The sequence below is a fragment of the Pteropus alecto genome, unplaced genomic scaffold (genome assembly GCF_000325575.1).
Source record: "Pteropus alecto unplaced genomic scaffold, ASM32557v1 scaffold11, whole genome shotgun sequence".
Taxonomy (NCBI): domain Eukaryota; kingdom Metazoa; phylum Chordata; class Mammalia; order Chiroptera; family Pteropodidae; genus Pteropus; species Pteropus alecto.
Window position 1 is genome coordinate 8,741,367 of NW_006431956.1, and position 25,064 is coordinate 8,766,430.

Genomic DNA, 25,064 nt, shown 5'->3' on the forward strand with positions numbered 1-25,064 from the left:
TTCAATATATTTTAAATGCTTAGTGTACTGAGTCATTCAGTAATACATGCTGTACTTAGAAGGCTATCATTTTCAATTAATTTCTTTTAATTTTGAATTTTGTTGAAAATGTTTATGTGGATTTTTAAACAAAATGGTCCCCTTTCCTGAACCTCAAAAATAAAAATTAATGCATTTACTCATGTTGGGCGAGGTGGGAACAGTGCATGACATATCTGAAATTTTATACATACAGCCAGATAATCTGAAGTGCAGTTTGGATGATGCTCCAAGTGAAAGTCTTCGAATTCCAGTTCAAATGGGCTGCCGTGACTGGACTTCAACCACCAGAAGCATTCGGAGCTGTGGTAGTAGGGCATCGGGTAGTTGGGAGACGTGAACGTGCCGGTGGGAGTGGTGAGATTGCCCCCACAACCTACAGGAGAGAGAGTTGGAATGATGCGCATCCTTTCTTTTCTGGTAAAATGGAATCTTCTTCTCCATTTCAAACTGATTACTGTTTGTCCCCTTTAAACTGAGTTGCAGAACAACTACATCACCAAAGAGTAGCTGGCCTGTAATCCTGATTCATGTCAATGTACTTTTCCTAACCAAGATGACCAGCTTGAAGAAATCTACCAGGGAGCCAGAATGTCTTCCCTTACTTTGTCCTTCAAACACAAAAGGCTGCTATTAATTCAGAAACATTTACAATGTTGAAGTTTATTACAAACAATCACAAAACACAAACTGGAAAAAATGGATGGGTATGGCGATCCAAGAAACAAGAAACCAGTGCAACTGGACTCTACAATCAAAGACAGCTCTTTGCTACTTACCTGTTAATGATCCATCCCAGTAAGCTGAGAATCCAGATCTGGAGACAAGGCCGTCACTCTTAAATTGTAACCATAGTTTGTTACTGTGAGAGATGATTCTTGGAGGTAGATTTGAACCACAGTACTTTCCCAGGGATGGTGAAGTTTCATAGCCTCCATCTCTGTGAGAAAATACAGATGTAAACTTTCATTAGGTTATTGATATAACCTACTGCATAAACATTTAACATTATTTGAACTTTGAGATCACAAACAGATTAGTTTTCATCAATCAATGTCTCTCGAAAACACTCTAAAAAACATAATTTCAAGTTTTAATTTATTTAATAGTATTCAAATAACTTAATAAAAGAATAACCATTGTTTACTATTGGCACGACATTTTTTATAACCAATTACAAACTGAGAAAAAGTGTTTAATTTTCTCCTCAAATAAAGTGTCTGGCAAATGTATCAGAGAACACAGAATAAAAAAGCCATAATTATTAACAGTGTATATAAATGTTGCTTTATTTAATGGAGAAACCTTAAATGTTTTCCTTCTAATGTGAAAATTTTCAAAATTTAATATGATGTATTTAGCAAAATTTTAAAATACTTCTTTCCCCGAGAACTTTTGGGGTCTTAAATCTAGTTTATACTCTGTAGCTTTTAAAGGCCTAAGGGGAAAAAAAAGGATTCACTCGCATTAAAGTCTGATGATTAATTGCTGTAATTTAAGAAAATTATGTTATTTTAGCATAATATGGTACAATTGTGATTTATTATTTTAGCACCTTAGTTTATATCATAGAATAAAATTTGCTATAAAATAATATAAAATTCCAAATGAAAAACAGATGTACATCAAATTGATTAAGCAATTTTAACTCAATAAAATAATCTCAGTAGATATCAATAAATCAGTTAACTTACCTTTAGTGCAAATATAACTTTTTAAATACATTCTGTCAAACTCGCAAAAAATTAAAGAAAAAAAAGCTTTGTACTGAAATTCACAAGCCTAGACTTTTGTGATCTGCACACAAAAAACTTTGTGAAAATCCTAAGATAAGGTTGCTATCTTAGCATCATTTTTATTATAATTAGACTAAATGGACAGTAAATTGCCTAAAATTTAAACTGTTTTTATATAAAGAAAGGAAATATTCAACAATAGCAAGTATCTAATTTCAGAGTGTCAGTACCTTTGTTTACTCTACCCAAATAAAATCTGGAAATTATTTTCAAATATTCCCAATAAAAGAATCACTTCAAAATAACCACTGAACCTCATGCAATTGTATGTTTTTCTTCTCTTAAGTCAGGCTCCAAATGACAAACTTTATCTCTTGAGAAAAAGAGCACAAAAACTTTCCAGAGATTTTCCATATTTCTTCCTTAACCTTTCCAAGAAAGATTATGAATGAAAATACATAATGAAAAAGATTACAGTGAAATAACAGTGCTTACCTGATTTCCACAAAATCTGCTACACATTGTCTGCCAATGGCTTCCTCTAAGGAGAAGTTCTTGAAGTGCAGTGCAATCTGTTGGCTGGTTTCCACTGTGATCCTATAAACACATTTCCAGTTTTTGGGGTAATTATTGGGGAAGTTTGGAGAAGTAATCATCCCAGAGTCTTCTGTGTAGTCTTCCAAGCATACTGTGAAAATAAACAGACCACAAGAGGGAAAATAGAAAATATTATGCTACATGTATAAGCCATTCAGCAATAAACATTTGGTTACTTTGAGCCAATGTACTTGATTTTCAATAGGCCATTCTGGGATGGTTAAAGAATGATTTCATTTCAAAACGAAGCTTCTAAAATCTCAAAGGTAAAAACAATTATTAACAGTAAATCTAAGCTAAGAAGTGGAAGTTTGTTATACATATTGTGAGTGAACAACTTTTTATGTTCTTGGAAATGTTGTATTTTTCCTAATTCATGGAAATTACCAAACATTAAAAATAAGCCCTGACAACAGAAATCATAGAAGGGGCCTAGAAATAACTCAGTTCTGTTCTCCTTTTCATAACCTTCCTTTAAAATGATTTTCACCAAAGCACATATTTATGAGAAATGACAAAGCAGGTACCTCCGCCATTCAGCGACAATAGAAGATGAGACTCAGGGAGCAGAGTGACCTTGCATCAATGCCCAGCTCAAACACTGACAAGCGATGCAACCTTGGACAAGTGACTTCACCTCTCTGAGTCTCATCTCTAAAATGGAGATGATAGCTATCTGTGAGTATACACGTGAGTCTTAGAGACTATGCAGTTAAAGGGTTTGGCACATGGTATGTGCTCAAAAAATGGTAGTAACCACCATTATGTTTCAAAATAAAACAGAAAAGTATAAAAGAAAAGCAGAGCATAAATTATGGGGAATAAACAAATTAATAAACAAATAAATTATGGGACTCCTTCACATAAAACATTTAGATAGTCCTTGGACAATTTTATGTCCTAAATAAATATTTTCTACTTTTAAGAATTTTAACTTTAGCTATCCAGTCATTCAGACTCTATATTTACTAACCAACCCAATCATTCCCCTCCAAAGCTGAGATATTTTCCAAAGAAAATCTAGTTTCAAGGTACCTTCAATTATATCCAGTAATAACATAAATCTAGTGTCCAGAGTAGACACAGGTCCTTGGCTAAAAGTTTTGGGGGATAATAAACTATTCTACTTAATCATAAGTAAAAACAAAAAAAAAAGTGAGGATGTTTAGGTGTGCTATTTCCCCAGTTGTTACTGTATAGTCTTACCCAGAAAAGAACAGAGGAACCACTGGTATTGAGAGCACAGAGACGCATAGAAAATACTACAGGTTCTACTACTTCTGTATAGCCTTCTGAGTGATAAGATTCACCAAATATTTGGTTTACTCTATTTTAAGCATTAAGTGATCAAGGCTTTACTGTATTAAAGGAATCGATAGTGATGTTTAACTTCAAAGATGAATGTCATACTTTTCTATATTTTTTTAGTCTGCCAAGATATTTTTTCGAGAGAGAAGACAAGAAGGAAGAGAAGGCGGGTAGGGAAGGAAGGAAGAAAGGAAGAGAAAAGACAGGGAGAAAGCAGGGGAGGGAGGGAGGGAGGGAGAGAGAGAAGTGGGGATAGAGGTGGTAGATTAAGTATTTCAGACCCAGTAATGAGTATTACTAAGATAAAAACTCATGGATCACCTGGGCACCCAATGAAAGCTATGACCCAGTTCCCCTGAGCTGATAGAACTGAGACTCATTGACGACTCCCACATTCAGATAGCTTTAGCCAGTAAAGCAAATATCTAGAGCAAATTATCTATTCATATCACTTGTTCTTAAAGAGATAATGCTCCTTGCTTACCCATTCTGCTTCCAGAGGGGAAATACAATTGCATTCAATATTTCTAATGCAATTTGTAATTAGTCTGCAGAAGAGTGGTATGTATAATCAAGTTCCCATGTAAAGAAACCTACTTAATGAAATTTTTGAGAAGGAATGATGAGTAATTTCCCTGTACCTTGTTCATATACAAGTCATTATTGCAGCATAACTATGGTTGGTTGTTAATTTCTACTGAAATGTTGATTTACATTTCAAGCTTCTTTTCTGTTGCTGGCACAAAGGTGAACACAGTCCCTGATGAATTCAAATGATCTTCTCACTGTTCACTTTGTCTGAAATGCTTTATCTAACAACCTCCCCTCATCCCCCTAAAATACTCTTTAACAATAAACTCTTACTCATCATTTAAGGTCAAATTCAAATACCATTTCCTCTGTGAAACCTTTCCCAACCAAGTAGAATTAATTCTTTTGTGCTCAATAAAAACTTTATGCAAACAGAAGTTTGAGCCCCAAACATATTTTACGATGATGATTTTTATATAAGGACATTTCTTCTAATAGACCTTGAAATATGAATATGACCTTATTAACCATTATTAACTTTTATTTACCATAGTACTTGCCCAGATCACAATGTATTGAAAACTGAGAGGAGCGAGGCAAGTATCGAATTTCCTCCCACTCTCTCTCCCCGTTCGATTGCCCCCTCCACTCTTAGCGCCTCGCTTCTCCTCTCTGTCCTATCCTCTCTCCTCAGTAGAATGAGATTCTTTAATATTTTACATTTATTAAAGCTAAATTATAAAAATGTCTGCTTCCAGCCATGACAAGTAACTAGTACTGCATTCCGTAACAACTACAATAATAGTATAATTCTGTCTTCCTGCCTGCTTCTTTATGCAATTTTAGTTATATCTTTTAATTCTATTTATTTTATAAATTCTACCTTACTGTTAAAAATAAGAAATAAGAAGAAAAAGCAATTTTTATATTTATCTAGTTATTTGCCATTTCTGGTCTTCTTCATTCCCTCTTATAGATATATATTTCTCTTTGGTATCCTTTGCCTTTGGTGATTATAATAGACATCGTGGTATTTCATGTAGTATAAGTATTCTAGTGATAAATTCTCTCAGCTTTCATTTGTCTAAAAATGTCCTTTTTGCGCTCTCATTTTGAAAATATTTTTTGATGAATATTTAAATCTATTTCTCCCTCTCAACCTTTTAATGATGTATCCTATTTCCTTCTTGCCTATGATTGTTTCTAATTAGAATCTAGCCGTCACTTATATCATGGTTTCCCTATATGCAGTCTGTCCTTTTTCTCTTTATTTTCCATGTATTTGTGAAGTAGGAAGAGAAGCATGTGAAATACAAAGTGTCAGGTATAAAATAGAAGGTGTAAAGTAGTAGCATATTAACTCTAAGCAGACTAACCGGTAAGTTAAGAATGCATATTGTAAGCCTTTGAGCAAACACACCAAAAACTGAGGTATCATTAAAAAGCTAACAAAGGAAATGGAATGGAATACTAAAAATATTCTATAAACCAAAAATAAGACAGGAAAGTGGCAACAGAAGAAGAAAGACATGTGTGAAAACCCCAAAGCTAATATCATTCTTAAGTAGTAAAGGACTCAATGCTTTCCTCCTGAGACCGAGAACAAGGCCAGTATATCCAATCCCATCCTTTCTACTCAGCATGGTACAGATGGCACTCGTCACTGCACTAAGATAAAAAGAGACACACAGAGAGACAGAAGGAGCTTGAAAAGGAAAAAATAAAACTGTCTTTATTCACGGATATGATTGTCTATATAGAATATACTAAGGAATCCACTAAGAAGTTACTAGAACTAATAACTGTGTTTAACAAAAAAACAGGATACAAGATAAGAATCTTTCCAACAAATAGTGCTTGAAAAGTTAAATATCATTTGCTAAGCAAACAAACTCGGATACATAACCCACATGATATGGAAAAGTTAACTCAAAATGGATCATAAACACAAATGTAAAACTATAAAACTTGTAGAAGAATGTACAGGGTATACGAGGGAAACTGTCATCACTTTAGCAGGCACAGATTTCTTAGTCAAAATACAAAAAACAGTAACCATAAAAAAAAAAAAGGACATATGAAATTTTCAGTTCTTCAAATGATACCATAAAAAAAAAAGCTAGCTATAAGCAGTGAGAGAAAATATTTGCAATACATTTATCTGGCAAAGGACATACACGTATTCAGAATATATAACATTCAACAATAACAAGATAATACAGGCAAAGATGAAAAAAACAAGATGTATAAATTGTCAATAAGCATGTGAGAAGGTACTCAGCACTATGAGTCACAGTAACATGCAAATTAAAACAACAGTGAGGCACAACGATACAACTACCAGAAGCTAAAAATGAAAAGATTGCCAGGACCAAGTGTTGGCAAAGATGTGGAGAGAGTAGAATTCTCATTCATTACAGGTGGGAATATAAAACGGTATAACCACTTTGAGGGAAAAAAAAAGTCTGGCAGTTTCTCATAAAATTAAACATTACTATATGACCCAGAAATTCTACCCTTAGGTATTTACCCGAGAGAATGGATAACATAAGTCCACAGAAAAATTTGTATACCAATGTTCATAGCAGCTTTTTTCATGATAGCTAAAAACAACCCACTATTCAAAAACAGGAGAGTATGTAATCAAATAATGACATATTCATACAATGGAAGGCTTTTCATCAATAAAAAGAAAAGAACTATTTATATAAAGAACGAATTTCAGAAGAATTATGCTAAGTGAAAGGAGCCAGCTATAAAAGGGTGTTCCCACTCATACTTGCCTTTTGAACGGGCAGAACTAATGGACAGTGACAAGAATCAGGCCTGCAGTTGTTGAGATGGAGGATGTGGAGGGATTGATCAAAAGAACCCAGGGATACTTTCTGGGATGATAAAAGTGTTTTATATTTTGAATGGAGTAGTGATTACATGGATGTACACATTTGTCAAAACTATGAATGAATTTTACTTCATGAGATTACAAAATAAAAATCTTTTGTTATATTAAAAGTTTGAAAGTTCCATGCAAAAATAGTTGAGTTCTCTAAGAAAATCCAATAAATAATTCAGATATCCAATAAATAATAAATAAAATTAAAATAGAAAAATTAAAAATATTTTGAAGGTATACCTACTATAATTAATAATACGTAATTAATATTAAAATTTGATCGTTGTTTTATGAGATTCACATATCTTATTTTATGGAGAGAAAAGCAATGGTTCTCTGAGCTTACTGTAGCTATTCCCTGAAAGGCTAGTAATTCCTCTTACCTAACAATGAAGTCTGTACAATGTTTATGTTTTCTTCCCTTTACATTATAAATGGCTCTTTCTAGAACAATATTAATATGGAGAAATAGTAATGGTATGCTCCGGTTTCCTCTATGCATTTCAATAAAGCATAAATAATTAAAATTGAATACATTCCCATAAAAGGATGTTCATGTGTTGCCATAATTCTTACTATATCAAAACTAAATGCAAACATAAAAATGTCTTTTGTTCATATCTTTGTTGACGAAGGAAAACTCATATTCAGTGGCAGTTTGCTTTTTATAGTGGTCTAACAACATTTACAAAGAGACAAAGAAGAAAATTACAGTTTTTCCATCCATATATTCAACTGAACTACCAATGGAAAAGCACATCTCTGAAGATCAAAGACAGCTTTTGACAGGCCTCACATATCTTTCTTTCTGACCAATCTCAGAAAAATTAAAAAGTTAAGAAAGAAAAGAGAAAATATGCAAATATCTTCTATAGACCATGACAAAATCACAAAGCTATAGCTTTCTAAAAATCATGATGTATCTTTGCCCCCACTAAGTATTTTCAAATAAGTTTTAGTAACAGAGCATTCAGCTTATCATCAAAGGGGAAAATTTGAAACACACAGCAATGATATTACTTCAGGAATAGGAGACAGAGATCCTGTGGATTTGAAAATGTATCTCTTAGGAAGGCCCTAGATTATAGGTCACTGCTCCACCGCACCGTCCTGCTTTGCTTTATGTGATAACGTATGTGATTATCCAATAACATTAGAGATCAATCCATAGGTGATGCTTTCTAAATCATTTATGAGATGTTTTGTGTCAGCATGAATTCGTATGACCTCAGATCTTCTAGATATTTTCTAAATAATAGTCAAACCAGGAACCATCATCGGCCTCTATAGGCATACTTGGTTTAACAATCTTCAAAATGAAGACTTGAGGGAAGACAAAATTACAGGTTCAGTTTCTCCTTTAGGAAAGACGAATACTCCCTAAATGAAATCTAACGTTTTGTTCTACAATTCTCTGCTATGTGGTCAGTTGTGCTTTGTATTTATTCTCGCAGATGACCAATTCAAATGAATATAAATATAAGCTAATTCATTAAAGCAGCTATTGTAAAATCGTGCTTGGACATCAGTCATCATATTTTAAACCAGGCACAGTCATTGTGCTTTACAGCTATTATGTAATTTTCACAAAGAATGTTTTGTTTTCTCTTCCCCAATTATGTGAAATGGTCAGGCTTCATAACTCCACTTTTTTAGAGAGGTACAGATGAGGGATCTGAGACTTCTGGAGGTCAAGTTCTAAAATCACCTAGTTCACACAAGCTAAAGATAAAATTTGAACCCAAGTCCTTCCATTCCAAATCCAGTGCTCTTTAATAATCCCTATTTTCTCTGTGCAGAAAATGTCAATTTAGAAATGAAGGCGAGTAGACTACTAAGAACATCACGATTAGATGTTTTCTTTAGCATTTTCATTCTCAGTACTAAAAAATATAATAAATTAAATAAATCTGAGCTGGGAAGTACTGGGATACCCATACATACAAAAATATAAGAAATACTGACCAATAAGAAAGTAAATCTTTAAAAGATCAATAGACTCACTAAAAACCATTTCCAGAGGGAAAATATGTAAATATCTCGCAGTGGAGAATACAGAATTGAAGGTGGATAGAAAGAACCAGAGAGGCTTCTCACTTGCCCAAAGCACCCCAGCTGGTATCAAAGCTGGAGCCAGAATCAAGCTTTGCCTTCAGCCTGCTTTTCACCCAGCCAGGAAAAGTACTTTCTGCCATGATAAGTTTAAGTTCAATCCACCGTTACATCTCAATTGTAATTATATAGTAATTTATGTGCTAAGACTTGACTTTGAGAGTCTCTGGGGAACTGCAGTTTCATTAGAATCACTTGAATTGCTTGGCACAAACCCACTGCTGACCTGTTTGAATCAGAATTTCTTGGTAGGACCTTGATACCTGAATTTGTAACAAGAAAATCCACCCCAGGTTCTTTATGAAAGGCAGAGTTTGGGAACAGTGCTCTACAGATGTACATTTTAAAACAGACACAGAACTCTCCCTTTTCATTTCTTCTAAAGAAACCCTCTTGCACCCTTCCTGTAATCATTTCTTGACTTCTGACCCTCAGATGCCTTTCCTAGGCTCATTCCAAGATGACTGAAGAGAAACAGCAGTAAACGGCCAGAGGGATGGGGCAGCTGGGAATGAGGAGGCTGGGAAGGCCGGCTCAGGCCCACTTTCACCCTGCATTGATGTGGTTCTGATACTTCCTCATACAGCTCTTTTTACAGAAGACGTGAAAGGTCCACCACAGTTCTGCTGCAGCTCTGAGCAGAACGCTAGTAGCTAGTTCATCTAGAGCATTCCCCAGAGCTAATGCAGACATGGCGAAACAAATGGATAGGGCATAAAGGCTGGGTTTTTCAGTTTGGCTCCTATACCAACTAGCTGTGTATTCTTGTGAAGATAAATTCAATTCTGGACTTCGATTTCCCTCATTCAGAAAATACATTTACCTCAATCACACATACACACAGATATTGCAAACAAGGTTTCATGAAATAATACCGAACTTTGTGTGATAAACTCTAATAATTTCTCTTCTATTCTATACTTTTAACAAATGCATGTAGCAACCTAATAAGATAATTCCATGACCCACTGCGTAATGAATGTTTCAATGTTTAGAAAAACTCTAACTTAGTTGTCATATAGGCTTTCTCCTAATGTTAAAGTAGAAAATGCATCATATACACTTATGTATTCTTTCTTATGCTTTCAAAGTTTCCTCTCTGTAGGATTACATTATTGTACATGTAGTAGATATTAATAGAATATAAAAATCACAGTCTAAATTAATAAAGTTAACTAGTCAATTAAATTTGTAACAAGAAAATCCCACTGATATACTGGATTTAATTCACAAATTAAATGAGTCAAGTTAACTAATCCCTCAAAATTCAAATATTTCGTACTTTAAATTAGCAAACATTTAAAAGCTAGTCTGATGATCAGTTACCAAGAAAACCTTAAGAGTTCCTACCCACAACCATTTTACTTGTTAGTTTTTTGTTTCTTTTTCTCAGGCACATCTGGAAGATAGAACCGGTGATGAGGGAGGAAGCGACAGTAATGACCAGAAGCCAACCTCTTTCCTCCCAAACACATACTTAGAGGCTGACATCATAGCTCCGTGGCATGCCCCACAGATGGAAAAGTAACTGGATTTAAGTCAGGAAATTTAACCTCTATCAGATGAAGACAGAAAAGGCTTCGGCAGAGAAACTCACACCTGTTATGCCAAATAACTAGAAATCAAGAACCAAATACTGTCATTATTGCTCTGAAAATAACTTCTGCTAAAGCAATAAAATAGAATGGGGGCCAATGATTGAGCTTCCATTGATCTTTTTCCCTGATACTGTTTTATTCTGCAGGAAGTATCAAAAGTAAGATGACAACTGAAAAAAAAGAGTCCTAACACCTCTTTGTTTCCAGGTGGATGCTCACGTGGACTCAGACTGCCTAGAGGGCTTGCACCTGGCCTGGCTGTCACCAGCCCAACCCCCACAGCAGCCCACTAAGCCCCGCCTTCCCTGAGCCATCCTGCAAAAGGAGGTCATGCTCAGCAATTCCTGAGAGCCAGTCACTCACATCCTGATCTACCGGAAACTGAGAACAGGCTCCAAAATGGTAAGTTGAGGGTGCCATGTGGCTTTCTGCATCCAACCATCTGGTTGCTATTCAGAATATTTGACTGTGTTAGTCAGACAGATGAGTTCATCCAGCAAAAAAGCAGGTGCACAGTGACCAGCCGGGCTTGGCCAAGGGATGGAAAAGCAAACACTGGTCTGTGATTTCAGCCTCGTCTGGACCAAACAGAGGCCAAAGTCATGATCATCACCCAGGGAAGCAGATCGGAGAGTCTTTCGAGCCTGCCACTTCGGGATTTCCTTCTCTTTCACCATTTGTCTTTTCTCACGTTCTCCTGCTTTATCAACTTCCTTTTCTGTCCAGCTTGCCTCTTTCCTTTTTCTCAACTTACTTTTATCTTACCTGTATCTTATCTTTCTGAAAAAAATTTTTAATTAAAATTTAACTTTCACATCCTCTCTGCCATATTATTTCAACTGCTTTTGGTTCGACCTGCACTAGATACTACCTTATAGGCTAGTGTGGTATATTAGCAGAGTTGTTTTAGTCATTACAGAGCTATGTCTTACTTTGCACATTGTTACGAAGGTTTCCATAACATTTTCAGGAGGCCTCTCCTGCATCGTATGTTATCTAAGATACAGCTAGTTTATTCAAGCAGCAAATTAAACTTGTGTTCATACAATTGATTAGAGCTGGAAGACATCTCAGAGATCATCAGATCCAATCCTTTAATTTTACAGATGAGAAAACTGGCCCAGAGAGTTCAAGTGACTTGTTCCAAACCCTAATCTAATATTCAGTGTGCTTCAGGCCAAATATATGAGGCAGATAAAACTACGGAAGTATGGAAAATTGTGTGCACACTACAATTTCTTGAAAAGCCAGTTTTGTTCTTTGGATGGTAAACACCTGAATGAAGTCCAGCGACTTCAATAACATAACCTATTGTAATTGCTGGAGATTCAATTCCCCGTGTGCTTGAGCTGGATAACAAACTGTCTCCTAGAGAAAGACCTACGTGGGGGGGAAGGTGTATGATTCTCTCATACTCAGGATTCTGCAGAAATCTAAAGGCATGCTACCAAAACACAGAACTTGACTTGCTGCAGACAAAGCAGTTTTGCCTGAAATAAAAAGCAATGGCTAGCCACTCTGAGGAGAAATACATGAGAAACTGGGCAGGGATTCTGCGTGGGAGATTTTTAAGTTGTTTGTTTGTTTGTTTATGGGAGTAGAGCTTTCAAAGATGAGCACATAGTGATCTCTGGACACAAGACACTGTCAAGGGAAGCGCATGCAGGCACAGGAAAAGCTCCCGGCACTTCCTGAAGGCAGCATCATTGAACTACACCATGTCTGTGAGCAGTCGAGAGACTGTGACATGCCTGGGAAGCTCAGTCACCATACGTCTACTGTAGATCTACACTGGAGAGTGTTTTGGTCCATCCAATGTCTTTCTAAATATGATGCAAAAGGAAAACCCAGACTCTCTAAAATGATACTCTTCCCAGGTGGAAATAGAAGCCGAAAGAAACGCGATGCACTCAGAAATCCCATAGGCTTTGGGGCTGGGGCACCTCTGGTTTACATATTACTTCAAACACCTTCCTTGCAAAGGATATTTGTTTCCTATGCTGCATTTGCAAAGAGCAAAGTGAAAATTAAATAATAGGAAAAATACAATAAATTAAATAATAGGAAAAATACAATAAAAGGAATAAATGCTGAATAGTTTGTTTCATTAAGTCAAATTTAGAAATGTATATTTTGCCAAGAAATTTGACATTTCCTGCCATAGAATACCATCTGGTAGCCTCTTATTCTTACCTGCCATTGTCCTTTTTCAAACTTCTTAAAATAAATATTCGGTCTCTTTGTTAGAAGAGATGAAATTTTATTTTGTGGTAGACTTTTAAACTCACAGCAAAGTTGTAAGAACTAGCTCTTGATTTCCTTTGACCTGGCTTGACTGCATTTCTGTATATTGCCCCCATTGCTTTCTTCCTGTTTCCCTCTCTGACTTGCTCACTCCCTCACTCTCTGAACCACTGGAGAGTAATTTGAAGATATCACATGTTTTCCTCCTAAAAACATCAATGTATAATTCCTAAGAACAAAAACAGTCTCTTACAAAACCACCATACAATTATCAAAGTTAGAAAATTTAACATCGACACAATATTTTTGTCTAATCATTTGTCTATTTTTAATAGAGAAGGCACTAAAGTCACTATACTTTTTTCTAAATACAGCTTTCATTGGGTGCCACAGGTTTGAGGATGAAGTACTCTCACAGTACTACTTTGTAACAGAGTAAAGGAAGCCAAGCATACAAATGCTGTTTTGTTACCTGTTGATGCATTATTTGCTTCATAGTTTATTAAAAAGCCTTCATAAGCAAGGTCAGAGTCAGCCACAAACACAAGCATTAATGAGTTGCTACTGCTGGTTAGAGAGGGTGGAATCGATTTTCCACAATATCTATTTGAAACAAAGAAACACAAGTTCAAAAACTTTTAGTACACTTGAAATGATGTACCAAAAATTAGGACATAATAACAACAACAACAACAACATCCTCTATTAATCTTAAAAACATATATTTCAGGCACAAACATTTGCAAAGTTGCTGAACATCATCCTATTCATGAACACTTTCCTGAAATGATTTTTCGTGTGTGTCTATATGTGGGACTTGTCATGTATAAGAAGTTTAATGAAATTAGAAATTATAATATATACTAGGCTGTCATATAGCATATTAATGAACTTATTAATAGAAATATAGTGAACTTATACAACAAAGGGAAACCACATGTCACAAAGTCATAGACCATAGACTCTATAGTCAGCGCTATCACTTAGCGGCATCATGACTTTGAGCAGAGCACTCAACATCTATGACTCAGTTTTCCCATCTCTAAAATGGGACTAATGATAGTACCGACTTCATAGAGTTTTTTTGAGAATTGTATCAGTTAATATACCGTATATAAAGAACTTAGGACACTGCCTAGAATAGTAAGCCCTATATAGGTAAAATGTATTACTTTTAAACAGCTGGCCTACACAGAGGTAAGAGTTTAATTATGAAGCTATGTCAAGATTTTGCTGAATAAAAGCAATTTTACTCAGCATTGATAAAAGTTGAGTTGTGATAAAAGGCATTATGCCACAAGCTTTCTTCTAGAGAAATACCTGTAAGGAGTGACTAGAAAATAGAAATCTCAAATCAAAGAACATTTGGTAAAATTAACCAAATGGAATGATAGGAGAAAAAAACAGAAACCAAAATAAGAGAAAACATTGAATATGGGAACTGGATAAGTTAATTTCTGAAGAAGAAAAAGAAAACAATTAGTATCTAATACCCTTTCAGTGTTAAAATAGATTTGATATCTTGATCAAAATAAAGGTAGGTGAATTAATTAATACTTTAAATGTCTATATATGCCCGTGTCTGTCAAATTGGGAAAGATCATTATAGTAGTTCATGCCATTCAGTAAAAACTATCTATTTTTCAGTGATTATGAATCAAATACCATAAAAAAGAAAAATAAAAGAAGAAAGTTTTTAAAATGAAAGATTAAGACAAATAAGAGCAAAAATGAATGAGGAGAATAAAAGAAAAAATTAGTTGAAGAAAATAATGGATAAATGGAAAATGTTTAAAAATGGATAAGAAAAAATAAAATGCAAGAAAGAGTAATAAAAAAACATCAGATTTTCATTTCCAATAAAGATGTAATAACAGGGGCTTGATGTAAACTTGCACCTGAAACAACTAAAAACATGGGAAAATATATAAAACAATGGCTTTCAAGACACTGGGTATCAAGCAGTGAAGGGCAATGACTCTTCAGAAATGGAAAACAAGTGACTTTAAAAGAAAAACTGGAAATGATCAAACTGTTTCCAAGTGACTTAACTGCATCCCAAAACAAATCTCAAGAATACTTAAATCTCAAGAATACTTATAGGAAAACAATAATGTCCAGTGCACAAAAACACAAAATTGAAAATGTCTGGTATCCTATCAAATATTGTCAGCGTGAAAAGAAGGAGGAAAGTATAATCCATAATGGGAAGAAAAACTTATCAACTAAAACATAGCAAGAAATGCCACAGGTGACCGAATTAGCAAAGACATTAAAATACTGTAGCCTACAGATTTAGGAAGCTAGAGGAAAATATTAATGTGTAAAGTAGAGATATGGAAGATATAAAAGATAACCCAAATTTAAAAACTTCTAGAAATGAAAACTACCATGTCTAAGATGAAAAATACACTTGGTAGGATTAACAGCAGAACGGACATTACAGAAGAATAGGTAAGGGTACTTGAATACATAGCAATAGAAAGCAAAAGAAACTCTCCAAAATAAAACACACAGAGAACAAAGACTCGAAATCAAAAGAACAGGGTATCAGTGAATTGTGGGACAATATCAAATGGCCTAAGACACAAGTAATTAGAGTCTCCAAAGAGAAGGCAAGACAGAATTTCAAGTATTTCAAGAATGAATGGCTAAAAATGTTTCAAATTTGATAAAATTATAACCCCTTAGAGCCAAGAAGCTCAACAAAACCTTATACTGACTGATAAAAGCCAGTCAAAAAAAAAAAAAAAAGAGCATACATAGTATGAATCCACTTTTATACAATTCCAGAATATGCAAACTTATGGTGACAGAGCACAGGTTAGTGGTTTCATAGAGATAGGGGTGAGGGGCAGAAGTGAACAATTAGCATGGGTAGGAAGAAGGTTGTAGGAGAAATGGATGTGTGCAGCATATTGATTTTGGTGATGCCTTCATGATGTACACACATGTCAAAACTTAATTATGAAAGGCCAGTGCTACAGAGTAGCCAAGTAGAAATGGTCACTGAGAAGCATGTTGATCTCACCTGGTTTTTAAAACATAACATGTGGATTTTAACATCCTTCCTTCATTGCAGCAAGAAAACTTTTGTGTTTAAAAAAAAAAAAAAAAAAAACTAAATAATTTCACCTCCCAAGAGATGTCCCAGAACCAATGTCATAAACATCCAGATAGTCGCTTGTGCAATTGTAATGAAATTCCAGATGAAATCTTCTGAATATCAAATTAATCAGGTAGCCAGGTTGAACGAATATATACCAGGTACAGTTGACACCATGGGGGTAGATATTTGGATGGCCAGGACTTTGAATGGTTCCTGTTGGCTCTGTAAGAATTTTTCCACATGCTGTTGAAATAAAAATAAAATTATCAGAACAAGTAACCAAGAAGCTACCTGAAATACAAAATAAAATAATCTGATCATAGACTCTTAAAAGCTCAAAAAGAAAAATGTCTCATATGCCACTTCAGATAATCTAGTTTTCTCTTATTAATAGATATCAATTAACTATTGCTATGTGCTGATTAAGAAATATATATTTTGCCTTTGAATATACCTTAAAATTTTTACAGTGTAGGTGGCTACACATCTACAGTGTAAATAAATTTTTCATAATAATTTATTTCCATTGTTCACTTATTCTGATATAAACCCAAGAGACAAAACTGAAGTGTCAATCACTTACCCAAATCTGCAGTACTGAAGTGAGCCATGAAACCATGATTTTCGGTAGAAGAACTTTTCACAAATATGACATAAAGAAAATTGTACACGGATGTTATAAATGAAGGTATGTCTCTGCCACAATATTTTTTATTTTCAGTAGAACCCAAAATGGAACTGCTACCAATCTAAGTAAAAAAGATATATTCAAATTTATTTTGTTAGATATTTATTTTGGAAGATTGCTTCAAGAATAATTATTTCTGAAATGTTTTTGTATTAATATAGTAAAATTCAAATTCAGTATATTTTAATTATCCCAAAAGAAACTCTATGCCTGTTAGCAATCGCTCCTTATTCCCCACAAATTTCAGCCCCAAGCAGCCACTAATTTACATTCTATCTCTATAGAATGCCTATTCTGCATTTCAAATAGATGTAATCATACAACATGTGGTCTGTTATGACTAGCTTCTTTCATTAAATACAATGTTTTCAAAGTTCAACCATGTTATATAGCATATGTCATTACTCCTTTGTAATGTCACATAATATTCCATTGTATAGACACACCACATTTATTAATTCATTTGTCAGTTGATGGACACTTAAGATTGTTTATACTTTTTGGCTATTATGAATAATGATTGTACTAACTCACGTACAGATTTTTGTGTGGATATATCTTTTTATTTCCCTTGGGTATGTACCTAGGGTGGAATTGCTGGATCAAATGATAATTCCATGTTTAAATATTTGAGGAACTGCTAACTCTTTTCCAAAGCAGCTGTACCATTTTACATGCTCACTAGGAGGGTACAAGTATAAAAGCACTCAATTTCTCACATCCTTGGCAATACTTGTTATTATCTGACTTCTTGATTACAGCCATTCTAGTGGGTGTAAAGCACTATCACACTGTGGTTTGATTTGTATTTCCCTGATGATTTATGGTGAGCATCTTTTCATGTGCTTATTGGCCATTTGTATATCTCTTTAAATATATGTATATTCATGTTATCTGACCATTTTTAAAATTAGGTTATTTTTAATTTTGATGAAGTCCAATTATTCTATTTTTCCTTCTGTTGTTTTGCTTTTTTGTGTGTCATATCTAAGAAGGCTTTGCCTAACCTAAGGTTACAAATACTTACTCCTTTGTTTTCTTCTACAAGTTCATGGTTTTAGCCACATTTAAGTCTATAATCCATTTTAAGTTAATTTTTATGAATAGTATAAAACAGGGGTCTAGTTTCATAATTTTGCATGTAGATATTCAGCATCACTTGTTGACAAAACTATTTTGTTCCCATTGAAATGTCTTGGCACTCTCTTCAAAAATCAATTGACTATAAAAGTATGGATTTATTTCTGGATTTTCAATTCTGTTCCATATTTTATCTTTACTTAAATAACACACTTATTCATTATCATAGCTTTGTTCTAAATTTTGAAATCAGTACGTGTGAGCCCTCTAATTTTGTTCTTTTTCAAGAATACTTTGTTATTCTGGTTCTCTGCATTTGCATATGAATTTTACAACCAGTTTGTGAATTTCTGCAAAAGTGACAGCTGGGAATTTGCCTAGGATTGAATTGACTCTTTAGATAAATTTGGGAGTATTGCCATCTTAACAACATTAAGGTTTCTAATCCATGAACATGAGATGTCTTTCCATTTGTTTAGGTCTTTAATATCCTTCAACAATGTTTTATAGTTTTCAGAGTACAGTATTACATGTCTTTTTAAAGATTATCCCTCAATGTTTATTCTTTTTCATGCTGCTGTAAATAGAATTGTTTCCTTGATTTCATTTTCCAATTCTTCATTGCTCATGTATAGAAAAAGAAATGACTTTTCTATTTTGATCTCGTATCCTGCAACTTGCTGAATTTGTTTATTACTTCTAATACTGTGTGTGTGTATGTTTCTTATGATTTTTCTATATACAAGATCATATTATCTGTGAATAAATAGTTTTACTCCTTCTTTTTCATTCTGGATGCATTTTATTACCTTTCCTTGCTTCCTAGCTAGAATTTCCAGCATAATATTGAATAGAAGTGGTTAAAACAGACATCTTTGTATTTTTACTGACCATTTAATGTTTCGTCATTTAAAATAATGTTAGCTGTAGGTTTTTTTTTTCTTTTTACAGATGCCCTTTAGCAGATTAGAAGAATTCCCTTCTATTCTTAGTTTGTTGAATGTTTTTATCATTAAAAGGTATTAGACTTTGTCAAGTGCTTTTTCAGTATCTATTGAGGTAATTGTGTGACTTTCTTCTTTCATTTACATTAACCAATTTTTGGATATATATCAACCTTGCATTTTATGAGCTAAATCCCACTTGGTTATGGTGTATAATCCTCTTTATATCCTGCAGGATTCAGTTAACTAGTAGTTGAGGATTTTTATATCTATATTCACAAGTGATAGCGGTCTGTACAAACTAGTTTTCTTTCATGTAACTGATCTGAAGACAGTATGACACAGTATTGTTTATAATATACAATCAAATACAAATATTCGAATTTTTTTACTCTTACCTCAACATAGTCTGTATCACAGAGGGCAGAACTTCCAGTTTCAAAGCCAGTGAAGTTGAGAAGAACTACCTGGCTTTGGGGCTGGTGGATGGTCCACCTACAGATCCTTTCTCCTGGATACACGTTCGGATAGAGGGGCGAGCGAAAGACCCCTTCTCCAGTTAACTCACCTCCACAGGCTGTAAATATAAAAATAATAGCAATGTTCGTCCAGAAAGAAATAATCCTTTCCCTTAATGCTATTGCTAAGTCTAATTACACACAAGGATATAATGAAATGTGACATTACTATTAGAATTTTTTTTGACACTTGTGGGCATAAAATGACTAAAGTATTTCCAGAAATTAAAGTGTTACAATCAGAGAATTTTAGGTATTTAAAAATTAAGGCATGTGTTTTCTTACCAACTTGATAAATAGCTCTGAAACTAGCTCTTGCAACAGAAGCATCCAATCTAAGCCTGATCCAGATATTATTAGTAATAGATGTGATGGGAGAGAGCGTTTCATTGCCTTTGACTTTTCCAAGTAAAGTTTCACCATCTCTAACCTAAACAGAAAAATAAAATGGATTTACTGTACTCTCAATCAACAAAATTACCTTGGCAGCAGTGGCATTATTTGGAGAGGAGAAAATGGCAGATTCAAAATGAGTTAGAATCTAATTTGGGTTACATACTTACCTTATATCTGAAAGTAGTCAGCAGGTCATTTTCTACACAATGCAATAACACTAAATATTGATAACAAAATCTTAAGTTAAAAAATCCAAAAGCATAAGAATTTAAAAAATGTTTTCCTAGTAATTGCCACAATATCAAAGAGGAAATAAATGTACAATTTCGGACTATTCAGAAAACAAAAAGTGTGAAGAAGACAACATATCAAAATATGCAAGTTTTAGCCACATCTGTAAACAAAAGAAGTCACAGACTAAACTGCTTTCGTTACTGAAAGAAAAACAGAAAAGTACATGAAAAAAGAGAGACCGGGAGACTCTAAGAGTCGACTTAAAAATTAAAAGAAAGTATTAAAATGAGAAATAACAAAGTAAAAATAAAAGCAAAACTACAAATAAAATAGAAAAGAAAGTAGAATTGATAAATATATTCAAGAACTGTTTTTCATGGCAGGTTAGGGGATGGGAATATAAAAGACATCTTTGGCAATAAAGGTAAAAGAAAATAAAGAGAAAAGAAAATAAGCACAAATATGCAACATTTAAAATGACAAAGGTGACACAAATATACAGATACTGAGGAATCTATTTAATATGATAATTCTATGTAGAACTTCATGCTAATATCGTTAAATGTTTGAAATGATTATTTTCACAAAAAATATAAATTACTAAAATTCTCTTAGGAACGATAAAATTTGAATAGACAATCAGCCATAGATAAAATTGAAAATGTTATCTAATAATTACTTCCTCTACAAAAAAATCCCAGATGTTGTACCTGGTAAGTTACTTTAAACTTTTAAGGAACGGATAATTTCCATATATGGTTTGTTCTAAAGCACCCGAAAATATGGAACAATTCCCAACTAATTTTTCTCAGAATCATCTTACGAAATCCCAACATAGATATTGCAAATGAAAACTATAGATTGATCTCACCTATTAATATAGATACAAAAATCCTAAACACAGTTCTAGAAAAATAAATTCATTCCATTTTTAGGCATTTAGTGGCTAGGGACTAAAGATACTAAAGATACACTGAAATGTGAGATTGTCATACACAACGGGAATTTTCCACTGTCCTATGTGACATACATATTACTGACACTTCTGTTACTAAATGTGAAATCTAGCTCTATTTTTCATACTAAATACAAAATACATTTGCCCAATTATGATATACCCAGAATTTTCCAGGATTACAAGTAGAGAGTAAGTTGCAAGTTCTTGTTTTTTCTCCTGGAAATCTGCCAAGAGTTAGTCCCCATTTCAGAAAATCTGTCACCCACCTGCACAGCCATGTCAGCCTGTGTTTGCACTGTGGCATTCCTAATAATTCAGGGAGCAAACAATTTACTACTTCATCTTCAAGTGCAGCTTGCCCAGGCTTTTAACATACTAAACTAAATATATTTTTTGAATTGTTTTCTCCTAAATCTTATACTTATAACTTTATATATTTGTATATAATGTGTGTAGTGATGTTATATCATCTATGAATTTCATTTCGGAAAAGTGAAAGGGTTACATAAAAAGGTCTTAAAGTGTGGAAAACCCTTGGCTTAACTCAAAACTCTGAACCCATACAGAAGGCTATAGAATATTTCTCAGCAAAGATAACCTTAAACTGAGATTTAATCGATTATCCAAGCCAAGAAGAACGTGCAAAAAAGGGAAAGTTTTGAAAGTATGATACTCAGAGCTAGGAGGTGGCGGGGGTGCGGGGCGAGGCAGATATAGTAACAGTTATTCCCACCCTTAACTAGTATAAATTTCTAGAAAATAATTTGCCAGTATGTATCAAGAGTCTTCAAAATGTTTATAGTTTCAGACCGTATAACTCCACTTCTAACTCTATCGTAAGGAAATCATTCTAGATACAGGCAAAGGATCCATATCAAAGTATGCTCTATGACAACAAGAATTGAAAACATTTCCAGTGTCTAATAATAGGAGGGTGATTAAATAAATTATGGTACAGCCATATGATAGTCTTACACAGACATTAAAATCACATGCTTCTCCAATGACTAACCAAACCAGTTCCTTTCTATAAGCTGTAACACAAATTTTTTCCATACTGTCATAAAGGTATGCTAAATATCATGCTAAACAAATAGAAAATCTCTGAAGAAAGAGAAAATTTTTGTGTTCTTTTTAGCACTTAAACACAGACGAATACTTATTGATCCGTTCATTTTCAAGGCAGGGTATGGTGGTTGAATTTTTGTTAGAGATGCAGACATACAACAGTTCTTAGAAACCAGAAAGCATGAAGCACAGAGCAAGATTATCTTCCTGCTCTCTAATCCTCCAGAGTTCCATTCCCTTCTGCTAAGATAGGAGTCTCTCTTTTCTATTTTGCCCATTAGAAGATGACAAGGAGGAAGAAAAACAGCCAAATAGCATCAGAGCCGGCTAAATTAGGCCATTCCCCTGGGCTTCACTAATGAAATTCAAGGGCGTTAGCAAGGAGAAAGGCAGCTGCGGTCCAAATGTTTGCAGAGGAACTTATAGTGCTCCAGGGCCCTAAACCTAGAGGTACAATTGATTTTGGCTGCCTTTCTCTCTCTCTGTGAAAATGAAACCTTATTAATTCTGAAAGCCTGCATTCTCCCTGGATCTCAGACACGGCAATACCTTAACTGCAACCTCTCTGAAAAAGACATTCAAATAAAATTCATTAAATGCTCTAAAGTGACCCCGAATACTTTTGCAGCACATCTCTCATTCAATATTCTAGGGCTTATGAATTTGCAACACCCTCCCCTATCCCCAACCCTCCACACACACCAAAGAAAACAAACCCTCTTTGCTTTGCGCTTGTGCACTGGGATAGACTGAATTACTCCCTTGCTGCTCACTGCTGTGTGACTTGCGAGTCCTCCTCATGGAGAATTAATACTTATCTTTCCCACTGACTGTGGGCTTGACTTGCTCTGCCCAACAGAATGTGAGCAGAAGTGACGTACCAATAATCTCCAAGCTTTGGGAGTCATTGCATGATTCAACCACTTCTTATCTGCCAGAGGCCCAGGGACTGACTGGACAGGGGACAGATCAGCAGAGCTGCCACTGACTCCCAAGCAACATATTAACATGAGCAAGGAATAAATGTACATTGTTGTAAGCCACAGACATTCTTTTTGCTACTTTTTAAAATGTTTTATTGTTATTGACTGTTATTGCAGCATAATCTAGAGAAAGATGACGCATATTTGAATCTGGTTTGTATTAACAAGGAGTTTTTCCTTAAGAAAGCAGGCGAAGCCATGTTACAGTCACTTGCAGAGACGTCACACCGATTTCATTCTTTATAGAGGGTCATATATGCAAAGAAATGACAAAAAAAATTCGATATTCTAGTGTTCTGCGAACCAGGCCCAGATTTTTCCTTGGTTGCCTTATTCATCTAGCAAACACTGGTTGTTGCAGGCCCAAAGACTCAATATATAACCTGTGACCCATGATTTTTAGCCTGCAGCAAGAGCTAAAATTAACTGGGCCAAAAAACACAGTTTCTCTGAAATTTTAAATTTGAGATCTAGATAGAGCCCAGTCAGCAGTGAGCTTTAACATCTGTCATAGATCAGCTTCCAAAGCCACATCTTAATGCATGTGTTCATCTGTTTGTATCTGCTATGTATCTAGATTTGTTTTTATATAACAACATAAAAAAATCTATTTGAGCATTAAATTTTAATTCACAGCAAACCAAACATGCTGGTACTTGGGCTTGACTCAATCAAGAGCTGTAAACAGAACGCTGCCCTACAGTAGTGTTTAACCTGTGGCTTCTTGTGAAGTGAGCTTCAGGCTGAAATGCCCCTCAATCCTGGAAACTAGCCGTAGGTTAATCTGGCTGCACAGGAAAGTGGATGTGGCCCCTCTCCAAATGAGAGAATAAGAGATGACAGAGATACATGGGGACTAAATATTATTTTCTTAGGTGATTATCCTCCATTATTCATTACTATGTTTCATGATTTCATTGTTAAAATTTTAAAGCATTTTATGCCCCATGAAATTTTAAAGCTTTTTAGTGCCCCTTCTAATATCTCTATCAATAAATTTACTTTTTATGATTTTTTTTAAAGTCTGCTTTTTTATAATTAGGAATACGTGTTTAGTTTTACCTGGAAGTATGTTCTTACGTGATTGCAAACTCCAGTATGTCACCCTCTTCTCCCCATCATCGTCATCAGAATAATCACATGTGAACTTCAAGTAACGGTTCACTGGTGTGCCGGGCACTGTCCTAAGAATGCCCACGTCGTTTCTCTTTTCTTTTAGCAAAGCTACGTTCTTTACCTCCATCTGCAAAGCCATATAAGATCTAGCTTCTGCCTAACTCTTGCTTCTAGCTTCCTCTCCTTTGTGATTCTGGTCTAATTCTTTGAGTTTGCCAAATTTGTTTGTTTTTTTTTTTCCTCAGTTCAGTCTCTAAGGCTATGGTTGGCACCTCTGACCTAGAATCCTCCTTCTCTTGGCTCTTTGCATTGCTAACTCTTTCTCATCTTCAGACTCAAAATGTGACATCCTCAGGGGAGCTACCTCTGACTATTCCATTCAAGTCAGTAGCCTTGTTACTCTTAGTCACGTTTCTTCTCTTCATGATACTTTTCCCACCTTGAAATTATGGAGCTGTGTGCTTGCTTGTTTACTGTCTATTTTACACACCCATCCCCTAGCGCAGTGCCTGGCATCTAAGCTGTTTGATAAATAATTAGAGAAGGAATAGGTAAATGAATGAATGACCTCTTTTAATTCTCCTGAGATGAGTGTTATTACTGAGAATAGAATAGTATTATTACTGAAAAGTAATATTACTATTCCTATCACAGACAAGGAAACTGAGGCTGACTGATGTTAAATATCTGGCCTTCAGTGAAACAGAGAGCTGAAGTTCTTTATCATGTTTCCACGCAATATTGTTTTCGTTTATGTGAGGGAATACTAGCCATCCTCTCGATTTGTCCTAAGAGACTGTAGCATCGTTGACTGATTGCTGCCCTTTCCCTAGCCTCTTCCTCTCACTGCTCTCCATCTCACTGTTCCACAGGTCTGCGGTCTCCACATGAGCACACAACTCCTTTCATACA

At 34.7% G+C, this 25,064-nt stretch overlaps 1 protein-coding gene across 3 annotated transcripts in view; it reads right to left on the reverse strand.

Annotated features, from left to right (window-relative positions):
• CUBN (cubilin) overlaps positions 1-25,064 on the reverse strand; it is a 235,745-nt gene that overhangs the window by 170,709 nt on the left and 39,972 nt on the right. For all 3 annotated transcript variants that reach the window (XM_015585634.2, XM_025043437.1, XM_025043438.1), the window contains exons 18-25: positions 19,683-19,827; positions 19,278-19,456; positions 16,751-16,916; positions 16,194-16,410; positions 13,531-13,661; positions 2,271-2,463; positions 819-979; positions 234-415 (exon numbers count right to left, since the gene is read on the reverse strand). In XM_015585634.2, the coding sequence (XP_015441120.1) occupies positions 234-415; positions 819-979; positions 2,271-2,463; positions 13,531-13,661; positions 16,194-16,410; positions 16,751-16,916; positions 19,278-19,456; positions 19,683-19,827 (1,374 nt within the window). The remainder of the gene's footprint in view (positions 1-233; positions 416-818; positions 980-2,270; positions 2,464-13,530; positions 13,662-16,193; positions 16,411-16,750; positions 16,917-19,277; positions 19,457-19,682; positions 19,828-25,064) is intronic.